Below are 20,152 nucleotides of genomic sequence, written 5' to 3'. Positions count from 1 at the left end.
GCTTTACAAAAGACTCAAGATTATCTGTTTCAGATAGACTTTTCAAAAGAAAAATAATGGGACTGCTGAACAAATCTGTTCTAGATTGTTTTGCAGCTGAAATATCAAGAGTCATCCAACAGAAAAACCACTGCTGAAAAGAAGTAGGCAAGTACTCCTGTCTTCCTCATTCAAACACGCCACTGATTCAAAGCAAATCTTCCAAGCATGAGACAAGACACGTGCCTGACTTCTCAGGTACCATGCAGCATTAAGTCCAACATAAAAATGAGATCTCTCACATCTGAGACAGTCATCTTGCACAGGCATCTTCAGTTAGAACCAGCCACCAGAAGAAAAGCAACAAGTATCAATAATACCAACATATATAGCTTTGGTTTTGTCCCTCAAACTTAAGTTAAACTAATAAATAGGTAGGACTAAATATTATTGGCTATTGCCTGTAATTTAATATAAAAGTGCCTTTTTTGGGGGGGGATTAACATACATTCACACCTACATTGCTGTTTCCCACAATGTTTACAGCTGTTACCAGAGGATAGAAAGAAAATTCCTCTGACTTTTGCACAGCTGAGCAGACAGGTTCAATAAATTAATAAAAAGAAACATAGCTATGCAGGCAACAGCCATCACTCTAATTTTCATTTTTATTCATTTTTCTTAATTTCTCTTTTGAACTTGCCATATAGAAAGTAATGAAGTTAACAAAACAATAATTTAAAAGAAGTTAAAGATAAAATTTTATCTAAGATTTGTACATTTAACAACACATTAGGCTCTGTTCATAATCTCAAGTAGAGGTAAAAAAAATGAGAAGGCTTAAAAATTAATCAGTCAATTGATTCACTTCTTTTCATCTAAACACTAAGCATATACAGTGGTCATACCCTTATGTACTATAAGGCTGCTGTTTATACTTTTTTTTTCAGGTGTTAATTGCACAGTAATCCAGTCCTCCAGGCACATCAAAGGCCACATGTCCCTCTTCACCACAATTCCAACTGCTCTCATCAAGTAGGAAGTTTAAAGAATGATCACATTTGTTTTCTAATAACATGAGCCATGGTATAAGCCATTCTTTGTGTTCATTCATCCATTTCAAGATTCGGCAGCTTCTCTAAGACCTTGAAGAAGAGCTTACAATGAAACTTTAGACTGAAAGCTGGCCTTGGGGATCAACTTTGTCACTCAGCTGTTCTTCAAAGCGTAACAGGTGACATGGCCTGAGACAAAAGAGAGCTAATCTTTTTTGTGATTAAATTCTTTCAAAATTACCACTAAAACATCACACTCAAAGCTTGCATTAGTTAGGACTGATGCTGAATATTGACTTTCTCGAAAGAAGAGAAATGAAAAGGTAAATACTTAAAGGCCATCCCTTCAGTGATTTAAAATAATAGAGTGTCAAACAAACCAGCAAATATAACATTGAATTATATATTTGCATATGCATAAGAACTTACCATTTTCACTGTCGGACTTGTTTTCATGTTCGGTATCAGTCAGAGTGAGGGCTGAGTTGGAACGGCTCGACAGACAGGAACTGCGCCCTGATTTGACCCCCCTTCCCCAAAGTCTCATGGCATGCTCTGGAGACATCACTCCTTCATTTTCAGTATCAGCATCTGACCCTGTACTGATAGAGTAACCTCTGTGGGGGAGCCCCATGTCCGCACAAAATGCCAGTCCTCGACGAGTTGCTGGTTCACAAACTCCTAACTGCCTTAGGGTAAAATTCTGTCCTGATTAGGGGAAAAAAAAATAACAAAAGGTGAGAATCTTTTTTTTTTTTTTTAAGAACATAAAAGTAAAAACTTTTCATGCGTATAATTGTATCAGGTATCACAGTGTTTTGTCAAAACTCCACATGTACTACAATCAAGTGGATTCTTTCATCTCCAGCTCTCTGTGGTACCCTTTTTCATTCATACTACACCTTAGCACTGTTTCGTCAACTGCTTAAACCATACAAAAATACTTCTGGGTAGGAAAGAAACATAACAGATCCTGTAAACTAAGAAAAGCCAATTCAGCACATAAAAGGAACATTTGTTTTGTTTTGTTTTTAATTTTTCAAAGTGTGAGAGCAGTAACAAGGTACTCGTCAGGTTTTCTTTTCTTTGTCCTGATTAGAGGCCAAAGCAACAGGCTATTTTCCTCATACAGATGACACCTAACGTGCAAATGGAAAAAGTAAATGGGAACCAAGCTCACTTGGTCCTTACTGGATCTCTCTGAAGGACTTCAATACACAAATATAAACAAACAAGAACAGAGCCACCTGTTACCTGTTAGGACTACAGTAAATTGTTAAGTTTTCGTGCTTCCATATTTTGAGACACATTTTAAGCTTTTACTGCTGAAGCAGAGTGTGCATTTTAAAGAGACTTCTAGCCTCTGTTTTGGGGAAGAGCAAGAGATTAGTGAATCCCAAATGATTGTATTAATAAATTAGGTTCAATAAACTTGTGACACTTCAATAACTTAAAGTATCTAAATTATGCGACACTCAAAAAATACTGTCTTTTTAATGGCTGCGTCTTCATCCTACTTTTATGTCCATAGATTAAGACGTTTTATGATGTACAGACACTTGGCAATCTCATTTGCATGCCTACCCCCATAATGCTTTTCCACCCTAACCCACAGTTATTTCATAGCTCTGGGAACAAATCAGAACACATACTCATTTTTTTAATCCGACAGGCACCCTAATTTATCCAAAATTAGTCATTTAACATAAAAATATCTTAGTAACATAATTAATACTTAAAAAGAACAGAATCCTATCAATCTGAAAGTAATGGAATTGCAGAAGTGTGAATACAGAAGTGTAAATAACCCCTGAAATATTAAAAGTTAATGCCCTGGCAATTGACTTGCTTCAAGTGAACCAGTTAATTATTTTATCGCTGCGGTCATATGAAGTTACCACTGTAAGTTCCTTTGCAGTCAAAATCATAAATGAATTCTGACAATGACTTTCATAAATAATGAAAATCAGTTACTACAATTAGGAACAAATCAAACTGTATTTATTGTGCAGCTGCGAACACATGTGAATGAAAATACAGCTGGAGAGGTAAATATAAAAGGAGTAGGTATATCTATAAATACGTCTGAACAGTGTGAAGACTATAAGAACAAGGCATGACTGTGCACACTGATAGTATCTTGTCATTTTTTAAAGCTCTCACACCATGCCATTTTTCAGGTTTCATGAGAGTTGAAACTAATCAGAGAAGCAAACAGGCCAAACAAACCACCTAGTGGCAAAAGGGTCAGAACTGAAAGTAGTGAAGTGTCTCAAATGCCTATTATTTTGCATTTTGGTAAATATATGCTAAGGGTGAAACTCTAGAATGCTGAGTTTATGTATTTGGTACATTATTACATGAATCTCTATTTTCAAACAGCTGCCTTAAGTCGGAACCAAATGCAGGAGAAGCCCACAGGAGTGTGCATATGAATACAGGTGTACCTACACACACACACACGAGGCAGCTGAGGTGCGTACACAGGCACACATGCAGAATCTTATTTGCTTTAAGAATAGGGTTTTGGGAAGCAAAATGGAAATAAGTATTTTTTACTAAAGAACAGGTTACTTGAGTCAGTAACAAAACTCCCTTTGACTTCAACGTTACAAGGTGTTATGCCTACAGTCCCTGATACAGTGCTGAGATCTGGAGGCAAGGAAGGATGCAAATGGACACAGATGCTGCCTCCTGAGCTACAATCAGACCAGCTGCAGCAGGCGAGCAGCCGCATCACAACCCGCAGCTCCTCTGCCAGCATGCATTACACAGCCCTCTGCTCCCCCCTGCCAAAAGAACCCCTTTGACCTCTGAGAATCACTCAGGGAGACATCTGTGCAGAGAAATTAATTTGGAGAGACTATTTCCCTCCCAACACTATTTTTTTTCCTCTTAAGCAAACTATTACATTTAAGAGAAACTACTTTAGGCATCATGTAACAACACCCTCTGTGATCACTTCCTAGGAGAGTTGGTCTCATGCACAACATACCAGCTTCCATCTGTTAATGGATTTTATTTTTTAATTTAAGTTTATAACAGCCTACCTCAATATAAAAACATTTTCTCCTTTTTCCTCTCTCTTACGAATAGTAAGAAAACCAAAATGGACCAAAACAGAAAAGGAGGGCAGGTTGGTATATTGCTCTCCCATCACATTCAATATATTAGAGCTTTTCACTACATTGACAAGTTTTACAACATAGCCCAGAAATGTTGTAACAGCTTCAGAAACATCAGGCTAAATAATCTTCTGAATTAAAGCATTCCTAAGAGCTTTACTAAGAGGATTGTACTCTATGTAAGTTGCCTCCACAAATGAAAAAACCTCACAAACCTCAAATCAAAATGTTTGCATGGAAAACATACTTGTCTAGGAATTTATATCCCAAAGGAAATAATATATACTTAAATCTTAAATATATACTTAAATCTTAAAGATTGCTAAGCAATGACAACAGGATGTCTTAAAGCATCCAGGGGAAGTTGAACATTAGCTGGGACGCAGATCTAGTGGGCAGCAGAAAAGTTGAGGGCTTTTACCTGATAATGAACAATACCACAAAATAAAAATGAATGTAGAAAAGGAGGCTGTAGGAGCTCAGCGGAAAAAAGAGTATGAAGGGAGGATGTTCTTGCATTCTTAGAGTTTCTAATTAACCTTTCCAGAATAACTTCAGTGTGAGGGATTTAATCATTGGTTTCTTACACTATAGACGCATTTGCTATTTCTCCCACTGACAATAAGTGCCTCAACAGTTTATAAAGACTTAAAAACAACTTTGAGATTGTATTGAACTAATTCCTGAGCAGAAAATGTAGATACAGCATAAACAAATAGACATAATCCCTTGTAGGGTTTTTTCCTTTCCTTTAAGAAAGCATGAAGTGTAGGAGAAAAAACTGGCCACAACATTTCAAAGAGACTTGTTCTGGAAACACCTTTGGGGGTTTTGGACTATTTGGGATTATCTATCATGAAGTTAGGTTATAAAAACTGTCAATAATGCTGTTTACTACCACTCTACCATTAGATACTGCATTTCTCTTGGCTAGGAATATAATTTTTTTGGTAGTGTAAGGAATGCTGACACCGTCCATTTGTATAGACAATAATAAAATTACTGTAATAACTCTAACTTTCAGGAGCTTGTGCAGCAATTACTATAACAGAAACAGCATTTGCCAACAGTGACAGTACACATCTTCCCATTATGTTGGAACCACTTTCTGTGGAAGCAACAATCCACGTACAATTGATGTCCCTTCTTAACTACATTAGGTAAATGCATACAAAAAAGTATATCAATGTAATTTTTGAAATATATAAATATAGATATACTTTAAAGAGAGAGAGTGTGTAAATATATTTCTCTATTATTTTAGGAAGTCAGAATTTAACAGTTGGAATTTAATGGAAACCTGCTGCACCTGTGCCACATTTGCTTCCCTGGCCTAAACTGGGGAAGTTCTTAATACACAGCCATAATAACTTAAGCTCCAAGTTGGAAATATTATCTGTAGAAATGGGTTTTTGAAGAGGATTACTGAACAAAAGGCCCCATTGCTCTTCAGTTGTCAGCCTTTGCTCTAAGGTTGACCTATACTAAAAATATACACAGATATCTTCTCTTTAACACCATAGAAAAGGGAAAAAAAAAAAAATCAAACAGAAGGAATTAACAAAACAATCCAACAGAGAATTTTTCAGCAGGTCCAGACATCAAAATTATCCTTAGCAATTCATTAACTACCAGTAAGTTGACAAGCCAGGTTTTAGCAACAATAGTCTGTTTTGGAAAAGAGGGAAAGAAAAAACAAACTGAAAAGTCTCCAAAGCATCTGCCTAGATATTATAAAAATACATACACATCCCTACTTTTTAAACCAGAGGAATTATAGTTTGAGTGCCTTTGCTGACTTTGGTTTTGTTAAAACATACATACTACCAAAAAGGCAGAGATCCCAAACGGAGATCCTGGTCCATACTCAAAATTCTGTTAGGTTCTGTTAAGTTCAGCTCTTGCTTACGTTTACTATGAACCTTCATGCCAAGTCTCTGCATCCTTCATTACTTTTCAATTCCCTTTCTAATGTACCTTGCCTTCTGTCTGCCTATGTACCTTTGGTGCCATTCAAAAATCACACACATTTTCCCTATAACCACTCCACATAAAGTCATGATAAAAATACTTACACTAATCTTAGAAAAAATGTGAAACAACTAAAGCTGAACTATGATCATGGTCCTCAGGGGAGAAATCAACTTTCTCTCTTACATTTCCTTGACTCCCTGCTTAAAACCAATTATTATTAATTTTTAAATTAATCTCATTTATTTAGAAAGCATGTGAGGAAAAATGTATTTCTCAGATTTTTATTTTTTTTGTCTGCAGCCTACTATATACAAACATGTCCCCATAATACAATGTTTATTACTGAAGTTTACTCTGTAAGCAGCATTGACATCAAAGTGTCAGTACAAGGACCATGCAGTTTTCTACTATATTGATATGGGAAAAGTACTTCTTTCCTTTTATACCCAAGTTTAGACCTTAAATAGGGGGCTTGTTTTTCCTCTTTGAAGGCCCTTACATGGAACTTGTTCTCAATACCTCCACACCCTTTCTGTACAGTAGAAGCCAGCACACAGCTGCACCACATCTTTGAAACGCTTCGTAATTTCTGTACAACCAGAAGTCCCAGACTACTGACAACAGTACCATGCCTTCCTAATTCACACACAAGACAACTATGAAGGAATAGCTAACTGCAAACTGGCTGTCCTGTTCACTTTACTAATTTCTGGAAACTACAGAGTTCAGTTACGTGCTAGTCACAGAAGGAAAAAAGAGCTTCTTTGTACATAACACGCAGCAAAACTGTTCCTTCTATTCTCAGAGCACAAAATAACTGCTACAGGACCACTGAGAACATGGGGTAGATGCCATCTTCCCAGATAATCAAAGCAAAGCTAAACTAGCTTAGCAAGAATTCCACACAATGCCATCATCTACTTTCAAATGTCAATTCTAGCTGTTTTTTTAAGAAATTATACTTAACTTTGTAAAGAAAGTATTTATTTTTTCCATTTACTGGAACAAACACAGTGTGGCAAACTTAAAAGGTGGTCCTCTGTAAGGAAAAGTCTTGAGAGAAACCACATAGAATTGGAAGTAAATACAGTATTTGCTGGTATACAAACAAATTTGCTGGAAATAAAAGGACAAAAAACTTTAAAAAGAAAATAACAAAACAGAGGCCTTGGATGCTCTATAAATCTCCGGTAACAAGTGTACAAATGCTACCTCCAGAAGTCAGAATGTTAGGTAGGTAGAATAAAATTACACAAAAGAAGGAACGAGTAGTAGAGCTGATTCATTCTGTCACAACTTTCACTCAGGAAGTGTGGGGTAGAAGAATGGACAGGGAGATGGATCAAGTACTGGTTAAACAATAGAGCCCAGAGGGTGGTGACCACTGGTGCAACGTCCAGCTGGAGATCTGTACCTGATGGAGTGCCCCAGGGATCAGTGCTGGGTACAGTCCTGTTCAACATCTTCATCAGCGACCTGGATGACAGGACAGAGTGCATCCCTCAGCAAGTTTGCTGATGATACAAAGCTGGGAGGATTGGCTGATTCACAAGAAGGCTGTGCAGCCATTCAGCAAGATTTGGACAGCGTGGAGGGCTGGGCAAAGAGGAACCTAATTAGGTTCAACAAGAATAAGTGTAGAGCAGTCCTGCACCTGGGAAGGAACAACATGCATCAGTACAGGTTAGGAGCCAACCTGCTAAAAGCAGCTCTGTGGATAAGGACCTTGGTGGACAACAAGTTATCCATGGGACAACAATGTGCCCTTGTGGCCAGAAGAGCCAATGGTATCCTGGGGTACATTAAGAAGAATGTGTCCAGTGGGTTGAGGGAGGTTCTCCTCCCCCTCTGCTCTGTCCTAGTGAGATCCCACCTGGAGTATCCAGGAAAGGCTGAGAGACCTGTGGCTGTTTAGTCTAGAGAAAAGACAACTGAGAGGGGATCTTATTAATGTATATAAATATCTGAAGGGTCAGTGTCAAGAAGGAGGGGCCAGTCTCTTTTCAGTCATGCCCTGTGACTGAACAAGGGGCAATGAATGCAAGCTAGAGCACAGAAGTTCCATCTTAATGTGAGGAAGAACTTCTTTACTGTGAGTGTCATGGAGCACTGGAATAGGCTCTCCAGAGAGGTTGTGGAATTTCCTTCTCTGGAGACTTCTGTCTGGATGCGTTTCTGAGTGACCTGCTCTAGATCCTGTGGTGGTCCTGCTCTGGCAGGGGGCTGGACGTGATGCTCTCCAGAGGTCACTTCCAACCCCTAACATTTTGTGATATTTACCAAAATGGAGTTTTTTAAAGCTGTACTTGCAAAGTTCTGCTTGCTAGAATGAAGAAAGCACAGTAAAGACTGACAAGTAATGAGCTTTTCCTATGTTAACATTTTTTTCTCTGTGATTAGGCATAGCATTTTGTTTGTATTACTTCAGCCTGATTTTTTCCTTTTGCTTTTGTGAAATTTGTCTGTGAAATTTAAACCATACTTATTAACTGTATCACATTTTCCTCCTGCTTTTAATTCCTATGTTTTCCTCTTCACTCATCACAACTCTTGTTCCTTGTCACCTCTTAATCTCTCTCTCTTGACCTTTCCACTCTATTCACTTTTCCATCTTAACCTCCTCCTCTTGTCATTACCTGATTTTGAGTGGAGCTCTAAGATTAGTATGAAAGACAGTTGCTTCTCCAATGCATCCAACAAACAGCGTAAAATTACATTAAATCTTAGCAACTGCACATATAATTTTCAGGTGCTCGTTACTCTGAGCAAATATTAAACACAAACTGTTCTCCTATTCCTATGGGCTTTCAAAAACATGGTCTCAGTGACTTCTGAAAGAGTTATTGCCAGATACTGTGAGTTCTCTGTGCTGCAGTCACTGCACAACTCCTCATTGAAGAGCTTTTTGTAAGACTTAAAACCTGAGTCAATGCTACAAACCGCCCCCCCCACACTTACTGTTTTGAGGAAAATAAAGTCTTTCAAAACTGATCTTTGAAAGACTCATGTATTTTTAATAGCATTGCACTACAGAATCACAAGGAGACATTGATTGAAGTGCTGGCCTTGCAAAGTTTTTAAGTAACAGAGCAGAACCAATGCAAATCAAATACACTATCTTCTTGTCACTGGTTTTTCAAATTATGGAACATAAACATGCAGATTTTTCTGTGCAGCATGAGAGACTCATAACTTTATTCCCTGTTAGGCTTGAGGGTGACAGGGGATCCTCAGTACTAATCCACAGACTAGAACAGAAGCAGCACTTCTTAATCCAGTATAAGGATAAAGGACTGTTCATCAAGCCCTTCTGAAGTAACCGCAGAGTAAGATTAAAGTCAGCTGAAGATAATTTCAGAATTGCACAATTCAAAGCTTCAAGCTACAGCATCAGCAATCGTGTTGCAGTAAATGAATTATAACTTAAATGTTGCTGTTCCAAATTTGGGGAACTAAAAAAAACCCCCTAGGTTTATGCGTATGATTACATAATAAGCAAACAAAATTACGCAAAACTAACACAGCTGTCCAAATCATGGGCTACAAGGTAAAGAAAATAAAACCATCTGGGGGTTTAAAATAGAAACATCAACTCAATGAGTTGCAAAAACAAAAAGACTTGATCATGACAAGAATGACAGTATAGACACTATAGGCCTCTATCTTAATCTTTGGATCCTGGGACCAAATCATCAATATATCAGCATCCGTTTATTACAAAATACAAATAAAGCCTAAATTTGATAGATGTGAAGAAAATATGATCCAAGGGTAAGCAATGTAGAGATGATGGATATCCAGTCTGCAAAGAGCCTACAACCACAGATCTGACAGGTATGAACTGCCACATTAAGGTTAGTACGATGCTAATGACATGACATATGGCTTGAAATGAAGAAAGATAAGGAGGAAGGAGGCAGTATGATGAGAAGCATGCAAACTAGAGCTCAGGCTCACTGCTATTCCTCCATATTGGGAAGGGAGAAAACTCTACCATTCTATCTGCCTTTCCATAAGGGAAAGATATGCCTGCCACCACAAGCAAGTGATCCACAGAGGGGTATGTCTCTCAGCATGGTAGAAAACTCGATTAGTTCAACAGGTGCTGAAGTAGTACAAGTAAAAAAGCCTATTCAGAGTAGGCCATACATAAAAAAGTATCATACATGCATGGACATCAGCTCTGCAACGCATGGACAAAATGAGGAACTCAGACCATGGCGTGGGTAAGTGTAACAAACAATGGAGAATAGAGACTCAAGGATTTCTGCAGAAATGAAAACCTCTTTTACTCCCTCTCTCACCCATATGTCCCATGACACCACTCTTTAAGGGTTTCTATCCGGCAAACCCCCATGATAGAGCATCTTAATTTAGATTTTCTAAAAAATGTCTATTCTGCTGAAGACAAGAAAGGATTTATGACTCAAACATATTAATGGCACTGCAAAACAAAAAAAAACAGTGACAAAAAACTTCAGGCAAATGCTTTACCACAGCTCTGCCATTTCCTCTTTCAGCTTTAATAAGCTCAGTAATGCTGAGTACTAGCTCTCACAGAAACACAGAATCCTAGGGGTTGGAAGGGACCTCGAAAGATCATCTAGTCCAAGACCCCTGCCAGAACAGGGTCACCTAGAGCACATCACACAGGAATGTATCCAGGTGGGTTTTGAATGTCTCCAGTGAAGGAGACTCCACAACCTCTCTGGGCAGCCTGTTCCAGTGCTCTGTCACTCACAGTAAAGAAGTTTTTTTCTGATTTTTACATGGAACCTCCTGTGTTCCAGTTTGCACCCACTGCTCCTTGCCCTATCACTGGACGTTGCTGAAAAAAGCTTGGCTCCATCCTCCAGACACTCGCCCTTTACTTATTTGTACACATTGATGAGGTTGCCCCTGAGTCTACTCCAAGCTAAAGAGACCCACCTCCCTCAGCCTTTCCTCATAAGGGAGATGTTCCACTCCATCATTTTTGTGGCTCTGAGCTGGACTCTTTCAAGCAGTTCCCTGTCCTTCTTGAACTGAGGGGCCCAGAACTGGACACAATATTCCAGATGCGGCCTCACCAAGGCAGAATAGAGGGGGAGGAGAACCTCTCCTGACCTACTAACCACACCTTTTCTAATGCACCCCAGGATGCCACTGGCCTTCTTGGCTACAAGGGCACATTGCTGGCTCATGGTCATCCTCCTGTCCACCAGGATCCTCAGGTCCCTTTCTCCTATACTGCTCTCCAGCAGGTCAGCCCCCACCCTGTACTGGTACATGGGGTTGTCCTTCCCCAGATGCAAGACTCTACACCTGCCCTTGTTGAATTTCAGAGAGCCCAACTCTCCAGATTATCTAGGTCTCACTGAATGGTAGCACAGCCTTCTGGTGTCATCCACTCCTCCCAGTTTTGTGTCATCAGCAAACTTGCTGAGGGCACACTCTGGCCTTAGCTTTCCTAATTGCCTCCCTACATCCTCATGGGAGGCGGGAGGCCTTCTGGTCTTCATTAATACTCGAACACTACCCCGCTAGTTCAAACCCAGCTACAACCCGCTCCCACTTCGAATCTAGCTTAAAGCTCAGTGAATGAGCCCTGCTAACTGCCCTAATACTCTTTTTCACCTGCAGGACAGGGTCTTCCCATCCAATGCCAGCAGGCCCAGTGTCCGGTATATCAAACCATCCAGGTGTTTTGTCCTCTACCTCCTTCAAGTGTAGTTTAAAGCTCTCTCTACGAGCCCTGCCAACTCCTGGCCAAGAATCCTTTTCCCCCTTGTTGATAGCTCTGTGCCATTATTTGCTAACATACCTGGTGCCCCGTAAACATCTCCATGACAGAAAAACCCAAAGTCCATCCGATGGCACCAGCCTCTAAGCCATTCATTAATCAGTTGTGTTTTCCTAGTCCTTTCAGCTTTTCCTGCCACTGAAGGAACTGAGGAAAAGATCACCTGTGCTCCCAATTCTGCATGCATTCAGCCTAGTCCTCTGAAATCCCTTTTAATCACCCTGGGGCTTGCCTTGACAACCTCATCAGTACCCACCTGCATGACCACTAGCGGGTAGTAACCAGAGGGCTGCACCAGGCCTGGGAGTTTCTCAGTAACATCCCCAACCCGGGCCCCAGGGAGGCAGCAGACCTCCCTGAGGATTGCGTCTGGCCGGCATATAGGGCCCTCAGTTCCCCTCAAAAGAGAATCTCCCACAACAGTTACTTTCCTTTCATTCTTAACAGAGGCAGCCCTAATGCATGGGGCAGACTGCCTTGTCAACTCCCTGGACACACCTTTGTCAGTAACCTCAGTTACCTGATTTTCCTGATCCAGGGCCATACACCTGTTCTGTAGGGGCACACATGAAGGTGAGGGAAGCCAAGAGCGGGTTCGCCTGTTGCCTCAGGGACCCCTTTCCAGTCTTCCTCTTTTCTCAGGTCCCCTACCTCTTCCAGCTGACAGGAACACAGAGGATCCTTCACTTCTCCTGAAACCTCTCCTGTAGAGCTTTGTCTCAAGGTTGGTAGGGTATTACTCCACCAAACTATTTCTCTTTCATAATCCTGGATACTCCATAATCTTTCCACCTCCTCTTTCAGCTCAGCCACTGGGCTGAGTAAATCATTCACCTGCTCACAGCAGGTGTTCTCTCTGGTCTCCTCTGATACGACTGCCAGGCTGAGACATTCTGTGCAGCCAGACATCTGGACAGCTGCATTCTTGAGAGGGACCTCTGTCTGGGTTGCCACTGTCCTCCTGGCAACAGTGTTCACCCCAGTGGATACCATGGCTAGGTCCTCTTCAGGGGGGAATGATCACTAGTTGAGTTCTTACCCAGAGCCAAGAGGGGCCTGCGCTCTGCTCCACGCCCTGCCTGCGGGAACTGTCGCGCAAACTGCAGCGCCAGGCCCTGTTTGCTGCTCCTGGTTGCCACGCTTCTGTTCGGCTGCTCCTGGTCACTGCGCTCTGCAGGGGCTGCTCTTCTACCTGAGGGGGTCAGGCCCCAACTCTTTGTCTCCACTCACGGGGAGTCAGAGCTGCCACTCTTCAGAAGCTCTCACTCCCGGCCCAGGAACAGGGCTGGGACTAACTCCCTCCCTTCTCTCTCTCTCTCCACTTCTCTCTCTCTCTGTCTCACCTTCTCTTCCTCGGTTTTGCAGAGGTTCCCCCTGCAGTTTAGCCGCTGCAGAAGGTCTCCACCAGCACCATCCCTCGCTCTGGTGTCCCTCACCTCAGTGGCTTCACCAAAATGGCCAGTAAAGTTATGACATTTTACAAACTAATTTCAGAAAGTATCAAGGAATTTTCTGAGGAATTGCGCCTATTTTACATCTCTGCTTCCCTTTCTGCATTTATTTGCCCGTGATGGAATAAGCAATCACTCACAGTTTGGCCTGCAGCCCTGACCATCTGCCCCGAGCCCTAAATTAACAAACAGGACAGGACTCTTCAGCCTCTTTCATTCCTCTCCATCTCTAACCACACTCATTCCTAGCTTCATTCTCTCCATAGATGTTAGCACACTGAAGTCATCTTTCAAAGCTATGCTTTTTTTTCTTTACTGAAAGAGTGGCTGGACACTGGAACAGGCTGCCCAGGGAGGTGGTGGAGTCACCATCCCTCGAAGTATTTAAAAGAAACAGATATAGTGCTTAGTGACATGATTTAAGCACTGAGCGGGTAAATTAGGTTACGGTAGGGGGATTTAGGTTATGATTGGACTTGATGATCTTCAAGATCCCTTCCAACCACAATGATTCTATGATTTGACCTATTTATCTCCTCAATCCTCACTTTAGTTTTTAGTATGAACAGAAGCAGCACTTACAACTAAGCATATGAGCTACAGAAAGATACAAGAGCAATTACAGACTCTCTACATTGTCCTCCTTCTGTGAGGCCGAAATTCTTTGTGAAGGCCCTTTGCTCAGCTAGTAAATTCTTAATCATTATGATCAATAACTTAATTCCCTTATTTTGCAACTGGACTAACCAAAGACAATGCTTTTACTCTGTGGACCAAGGCTGTGTAGAAATGCCTGATCAAGCAGTCTTCTGCCAATAACCAAGGTTGATTTTTCCCTGGAGCATTACAATTGCCCTTTGTTTCCAGATCTGTAGCTCATCTACAGACTGTGACTCACAAGGGACCAATCTCAACTCAATACATACCTTAGAGCAAGCGTACGTACTACTGAGAGTGAGTTAAATATACTTCTAGACATATAAAATTGAAATGTTTCTCTTAGTACTGCTCTGTAGCTAATAGAATAACTTTAAAAGTCAACAGATCCTTATCACCTGGAACCTGAAAACCAATTAACTTCTTATTGTTGCTTTAAGAAACTGCTACAGCAATGAAAGATGATAATATCACTTAGCACTTACAGCACTTTTCATCTTCAAAGCACTTTGCAAACATAAACTAATTAATCTTCCCAACATGCCTCTGAGGTGAGTAAGTGTTATTATTCCAATATTACAGAGGAAGAAAAAAAAAAACAACACCTCTGGCAGAAGGCTGTGTTTAGCTCAAGGCCACAAAATTATCCAGAACACAATCGCACTGTATGCTGCTTACAGAAGTTACTCAGTCAAATCTGGAAGGTACTACAGGTGGCCGTGTTTTTGCACAACAAAAAAGTATCTGTCATTATGACAGTCAGGACACATCTTGCACTACAGCCAGGAATATAAAACACAGATTTAAATATCTGCCTCAGATTTTATGAGAGTGCTTGCCATGTCACTGATTAATTTGCTCATCAGGAGATCACAAAGACACTCATATAATTTCATGCTGTCTTGTAAATAATCTGCAAAGCAGGCTGATTTGGTTCTATGGAGAATCACTTGTCCACTCAATAGTGAAAATCAGCTCATCAATATGGTGTAGGTAGTGGAAGGTCAAAAGTGGTCTTACATATCTATCCTTCCACTGCTTTGGACAGGTAAGTTTAAAGTACTCAAGCTGTAGGTTTAAAAACAGGACAATTAAAATATTTTAATCCTACAGTTGACATTTATGGTGACTAAAAAGTTCAATAATTTTGATATCCAAATAACTCATCTGGAGTAGCTAGTATTTAAATGCAACAGACTTTAAAGTCATATTATATTAGGATAGAACTTCCAATTAATGTTTCAGGTTTTTCTGAAGTTTTAAAAATATATCCTTGACAGTGTTTAATATCTTAAATTATAAAACAAAATTTTAAAAGCATATATACCACTGTTTCAGGTCCCTCTTCCACTTACTGGTGAAATTTTTCTAGCACCTAAATCTAATTGTCATGGGAGTGGCAGCTGAACAATCCGCACAGTGTAACATCCTGTACGTGGCTTCACTTTTCAGCAACCTGTTATCTGTGATCCAGTTAACTGTGAAGGAAAGAATTCTATTATTTTTTGCTCATTTGGTAAGTTCAGTCCCTTTTTGAAAGCTCCAAGGAGTTCTTCAGGTATTTAATCTAATTTAGACACTTCAGTATTCCAGAAGAGTAAAAGTATAAAACCATGCATACAAGTACTTTCTCCTGCAAAACTGAAAAGTGTAGCATGAAAATAAATTGATGTTGAGACTTGGCTGAAAATGAATTGTACTGATTGATAAAGAGAGTGAACTCATTTCACTGCCAGCTAGAAAGACCAAATAACTTAACCTGCAGGCTAAACTGTGGTTGACTCAAGCTTTCAAAAAGTAAAAATTTAACAATATTTTTCTTAATAACTTAGTGCAGCCACATAAAATGTTTTCAGTTCTTTTGAGTCCAGGTTTGATTGATGAACTCCTTCAAATTATTTTCATATAGTTGTATCTTACAATTATTTTTCTCTAAATGCATTATAAAAAAATATTCAGTTTCTAGATTCCTATAGCCCTTCCCTTCCACTAGCCTCCCATAGCCATGTCACACTTTCAGCTATTTTCATAGCAGTCTCCTATGTATATTATGTCACTTCACACAGCATCTTAATTTTATAAACACAGGAATTTCTCTCTGTACAACAGGGAAATTCAACTTTATAAAGTCAGCTTTAATTCTGATTTCAGCAAGTTACCTGGCCATATTCCAAAATACAAGCATTTTGGTTGCTGAATTCAATTACAGAAGTTATGTTTTTAAAATAGGCTGCTCATTCTAGTTGGATACTTTGAAGCACAAGAAAATAGGTGTCATCCTCCCCCCAACACATCAACAGCAAACAGTTGTATCATCACACCTTGCAAAGTAAGTGGTCTTTCATGGTACTTCATCTTCTCAAACATGTAATATAAAATTTAGTATCCAGATTTAAAAAAATCACTTCTAAAGAAAAAATCTCTGGGTCTTTGTTCACATGGCTAGATGCCAAGTTTAATTATACACAGGCTCACCACTTTCTTTGAATCTAATGCGGGGATTAACAAGAAAGTGAAAATAAGTAACTCCAATATAGCCAAGAATAGCAGGCTAAATAATCCTCGCCTAAAGACTTTAAAAACAGAATCAGTCTTGCAACAGATGAAGGGAGTAGGTCTTACCTCTCACTGATGTTAACTGAAAGTATGTTGCCTAGATGAAGCTACAATTTCCTAAAGAAGCATACCCACTCTCTCAGTTTTGTCAACTGAGTTTTGAAATTAACAAGAAAATCCCAGTTTATTTTGTGTTCAAGTATTTCACCATATGTTTTAAACATTGTTTTTAGAATAATAATTACAAACGTAGGCATTTTTAGCCTCTTATTTCTATTTATGCAACTAATCTCAAGCAACAGAAATTCAACAGGTGAGGAAAAAGACAGTGACTGGAACTGAAAATTGAAGAACTTCCTCTCCACGAGTAAAGATCTCCTGGGATAAAGCTACCACTGAACAGGGCACACCTATCTCCTATGGCAGCACCCCTTTTTGAATTCCTACCATGGGATTTTGGGAAGCAAGAAGCACAAAAATGTGTACTGAGACAACTCAGAAGGAAGAGGTGGGAAAGCTTTAATGGGTTTTACCCCTGAATATCGGCCATAAAAATACAATGACATTTTAAAATGATGCTGCTTTTGAGAGACTCAAGGAACTCACATAACTGGTCTAGTAGCTTTCCAGCAGACATTGGAAATTTCATATTGTTATTTTACACAGTCTGGGGAAAAAAAAAAAAAAAAAAAAGAAGCACTGGTCATGATTCATTTAAAAAATAATTTCAAATTAAAGGTATTTGATAAAATTTGCCTTTTTTGGCTAATAGATTTCCTGTTAATTTAGCATTCTAGAGTGTAATTAGACTGTCAACAAAGCCAGATATCTGCACTCTATTTCTAGACAGAGAAGAAAAAAATAAATACAGGGGAGCATGTTTTATGTATTATGTAAAAACCTTTGGAATGCCCTTCAGCACCTTTTCCACAAAATGCTTCCAATGCCAGAAGCAGTAAATTCTCTCAGTCAAAGATGAATCAAAGGTACACTATCTAAGACTGCAAGACAAGCCCTTTATCAGCTGACCCTATCAAACCTGCAGGTAGTCCCCAAAGGTGCTAAACAGCAAGCATTAAAGGAAGCCAATAAGCCATCCAAAAAGAATTGAAAGGACAATGAGGAAAATCAAACAGGCACAGATGACAGAGGCAAGACCACTGAAAGGTGAAGATGACACTACACATCCCAGACTGCCTTTTTAGGTCTATAAGCATCTAATTTATTGCCTATTGGGCAATAAGTATTAGCTAAATATTATGTGCTTTTCTGAAGAAAATGAAGAGGAAAAAAACCCCTAAGACGCAGTGCACCACCACATGTGACATGCCAGACTATGTAACTTCTTCCATTTCATTACTGCTATTTAAAAAGAATAGTATTCTATTCAAGCAATGGTTTATGAATTCATTAAATAAATGGTGCCTATTTGGATATAATTTTGTCACTAGTACTCAGAAAGCGTTTACAGTATAGGACTTAGAAAATTTCCTCCTGATTTCTGCCTCATTAAAGTAACAAGATCAAAGTGACTAATGACTTATAAGCTAAAAAGTAGTGATGACCTGAAGTTTCAACAGAAACCAAAAATGCACAGCAGAAAGTAGACAGATTACAGTAGCAGCAAGCTTCAGTTACCTAAACGTAAGAGAAATATTTTCATTTCCCTTGAAAACATTTTTAAGCAAAAATGTCAACACCATCTGCCCAGCTCTAGTTCTGATGTAGTTACTCTAACTGGAACGAAGAAAAACAGCCAATGGGGAAAAAAAAAAAATATTGTAATGGGGGGAAAAAAAAGCCCCAAACTAGGGACTTCCTCAAAAGGAGGAAGTTTTATTTTTTTCTACCCCTAAATCTATTATTTTTTCCTCATAAAAAATAAGATAGCTTTATTCAGAAGATGGAGGCATAGGTTTGCACAGCTCTTGGCCTAGCTTCATCCTTTTAGATAATTGAGTTGTAGTACTTCACACATTTCATAATTTGGGTCTTTTTTTCCTTCTTATTTAAGTATCTTAGTCATAGAACTGTAGAAATGCCAATTCCAGATACTACAATTCTGAATTCAGAAGTGATGCATAAGTACTTAACCCTAACTGGAGCCAAGTGCAATCTCCCAGAATCACTGAGGTCCAAAGGGACCTCCTGAGAACACCAAGTCCAAACCCTCTGCTTAAGTATGGTCAGCTGCAGCAAGTTGTCCAAGATTTTATCCATCAGTTTTTGAGCCTCACCATGGATATGTTTATCTTTCATGTCTCTCCAGTACTGGATTAAAAAATTTAACAGCAAGCTCTAGCAACCTGTTGGCATCTAGTCAGATACCAGAGATACCCACTAAAATAAGCCCCCAACAAAACCAAGTGCATTATTAATGGAACTAACTTGCCTTACTCGTATATTTCTCTATTACTGCCCTAATGAGCTAAAATATAAAGGCACTGAGCTACTGTATTACTCATATACTCATTCATGCTTATTATGTTTCCCCAAACCTGTTCATAGGGCTTGGTCTTCTTGGAAGAGCTGTATTTGTTTATTTTTATTAATTTTTAAACTATTTACACTTTAGGTATAATGAAGTAGTAAACTTTTGGGCAGTCTGTTAATGAGTTCAATTTATGCTGGGGGTGTAGTTTTTAAACTGTAAGGCCTGAATACTTCAAACTTGAATCTGCAATATTGTCACTGTTCCATTGCCCAACATGGGCTGTTTACTTACCTTTCCTATGCATCATGTATTATTTATTTCAAAAATGGCACACAATGCTTTCCCACCTTTGTAAAGTGTTTAGGGAGATATAAATGAAGCATACTATCTGTATAAACTATTACAAAACCTAATGAAACTGGTATATTAACACACTATTCCCACAGCAAGAATGCCTTGTTACTTGGTACTAATGAATTATACCCTCCAAATTAAAACATTTTACCTACCTTGTCTGGTATACTCATCTGCTTCTCTGTGGACCAAGTCTTTTACCCGGTTTCCATACAGCAACCTAGAGGAATCATGATCAAAAGCTTTCAGGGTTTCACTGGAGCTGTAAGACTTCTGTGTAGGCACTCTGCAATCCTCATTTTCTGCAGAAGAATTTGTATAGCGCCGTTCCTTGTCCCGTCTGCTCTTTGTCAGGGAGCAATAAGGCCTACGTTCCTTCACATCCATACTTCATTCCTTCTCTGTGCACATCAGTCCAGCTTATTTGGAATTCTTCTCTACATTCAGCTTACATTCACCTATAACAAAATTAGAAAGACAAACGCTGATGTGTTACAAATTTCTCTAAGGGCCATGATCACCGCCAATCTAGAAACTAAAGAAAGATTTGATCAATGATGGGTGAAGTGCACTTCTGTAATGTTTGCAAGATTGCCCAGAGTTCCATGCATGAATTAAAAGTTAATTAAATATTAATTAAATAATTTTTTAAAATAGCAAAGAAATTCTTGTGTATGACAACGCAATACTTCTCATTTTTACAGAACAGATTAGAATGTCAAAAGTAGACCAAGAACTGGGTGGAAAAAAACATAGCTTTTCAGTTTAAAGAAGGCATTACTCGC

The 20,152-nt window shown here is 39.3% G+C and overlaps 1 protein-coding gene across 2 annotated transcripts in view; it reads right to left on the bottom strand.

Moving 5' to 3' along the window:
- TENM3 (teneurin transmembrane protein 3) overlaps window positions 1-19,754 on the bottom strand; it is a 320,216-nt gene extending 300,462 nt beyond the window's left edge. For both annotated transcript variants that reach the window (XM_009995957.1, XM_009995958.1), the window contains exons 1-2: window positions 19,523-19,754; window positions 1,464-1,742 (exon numbers count right to left, since the gene is read on the bottom strand). In XM_009995957.1, the coding sequence (XP_009994259.1) occupies window positions 1,464-1,742; window positions 19,523-19,754 (511 nt within the window). The remainder of the gene's footprint in view (window positions 1-1,463; window positions 1,743-19,522) is intronic.
- Between the last annotated feature and the right edge of the window lie 398 nt (window positions 19,755-20,152).

The sequence above is a fragment of the Chaetura pelagica genome, unplaced genomic scaffold (genome assembly GCF_000747805.2).
Source record: "Chaetura pelagica isolate M959 unplaced genomic scaffold, ChaPel_1.0 scaffold142, whole genome shotgun sequence".
In the NCBI taxonomy this organism is placed as follows: domain Eukaryota; kingdom Metazoa; phylum Chordata; class Aves; order Apodiformes; family Apodidae; genus Chaetura; species Chaetura pelagica.
This window is presented reverse-complemented; position numbering and strand designations above follow the sequence as displayed.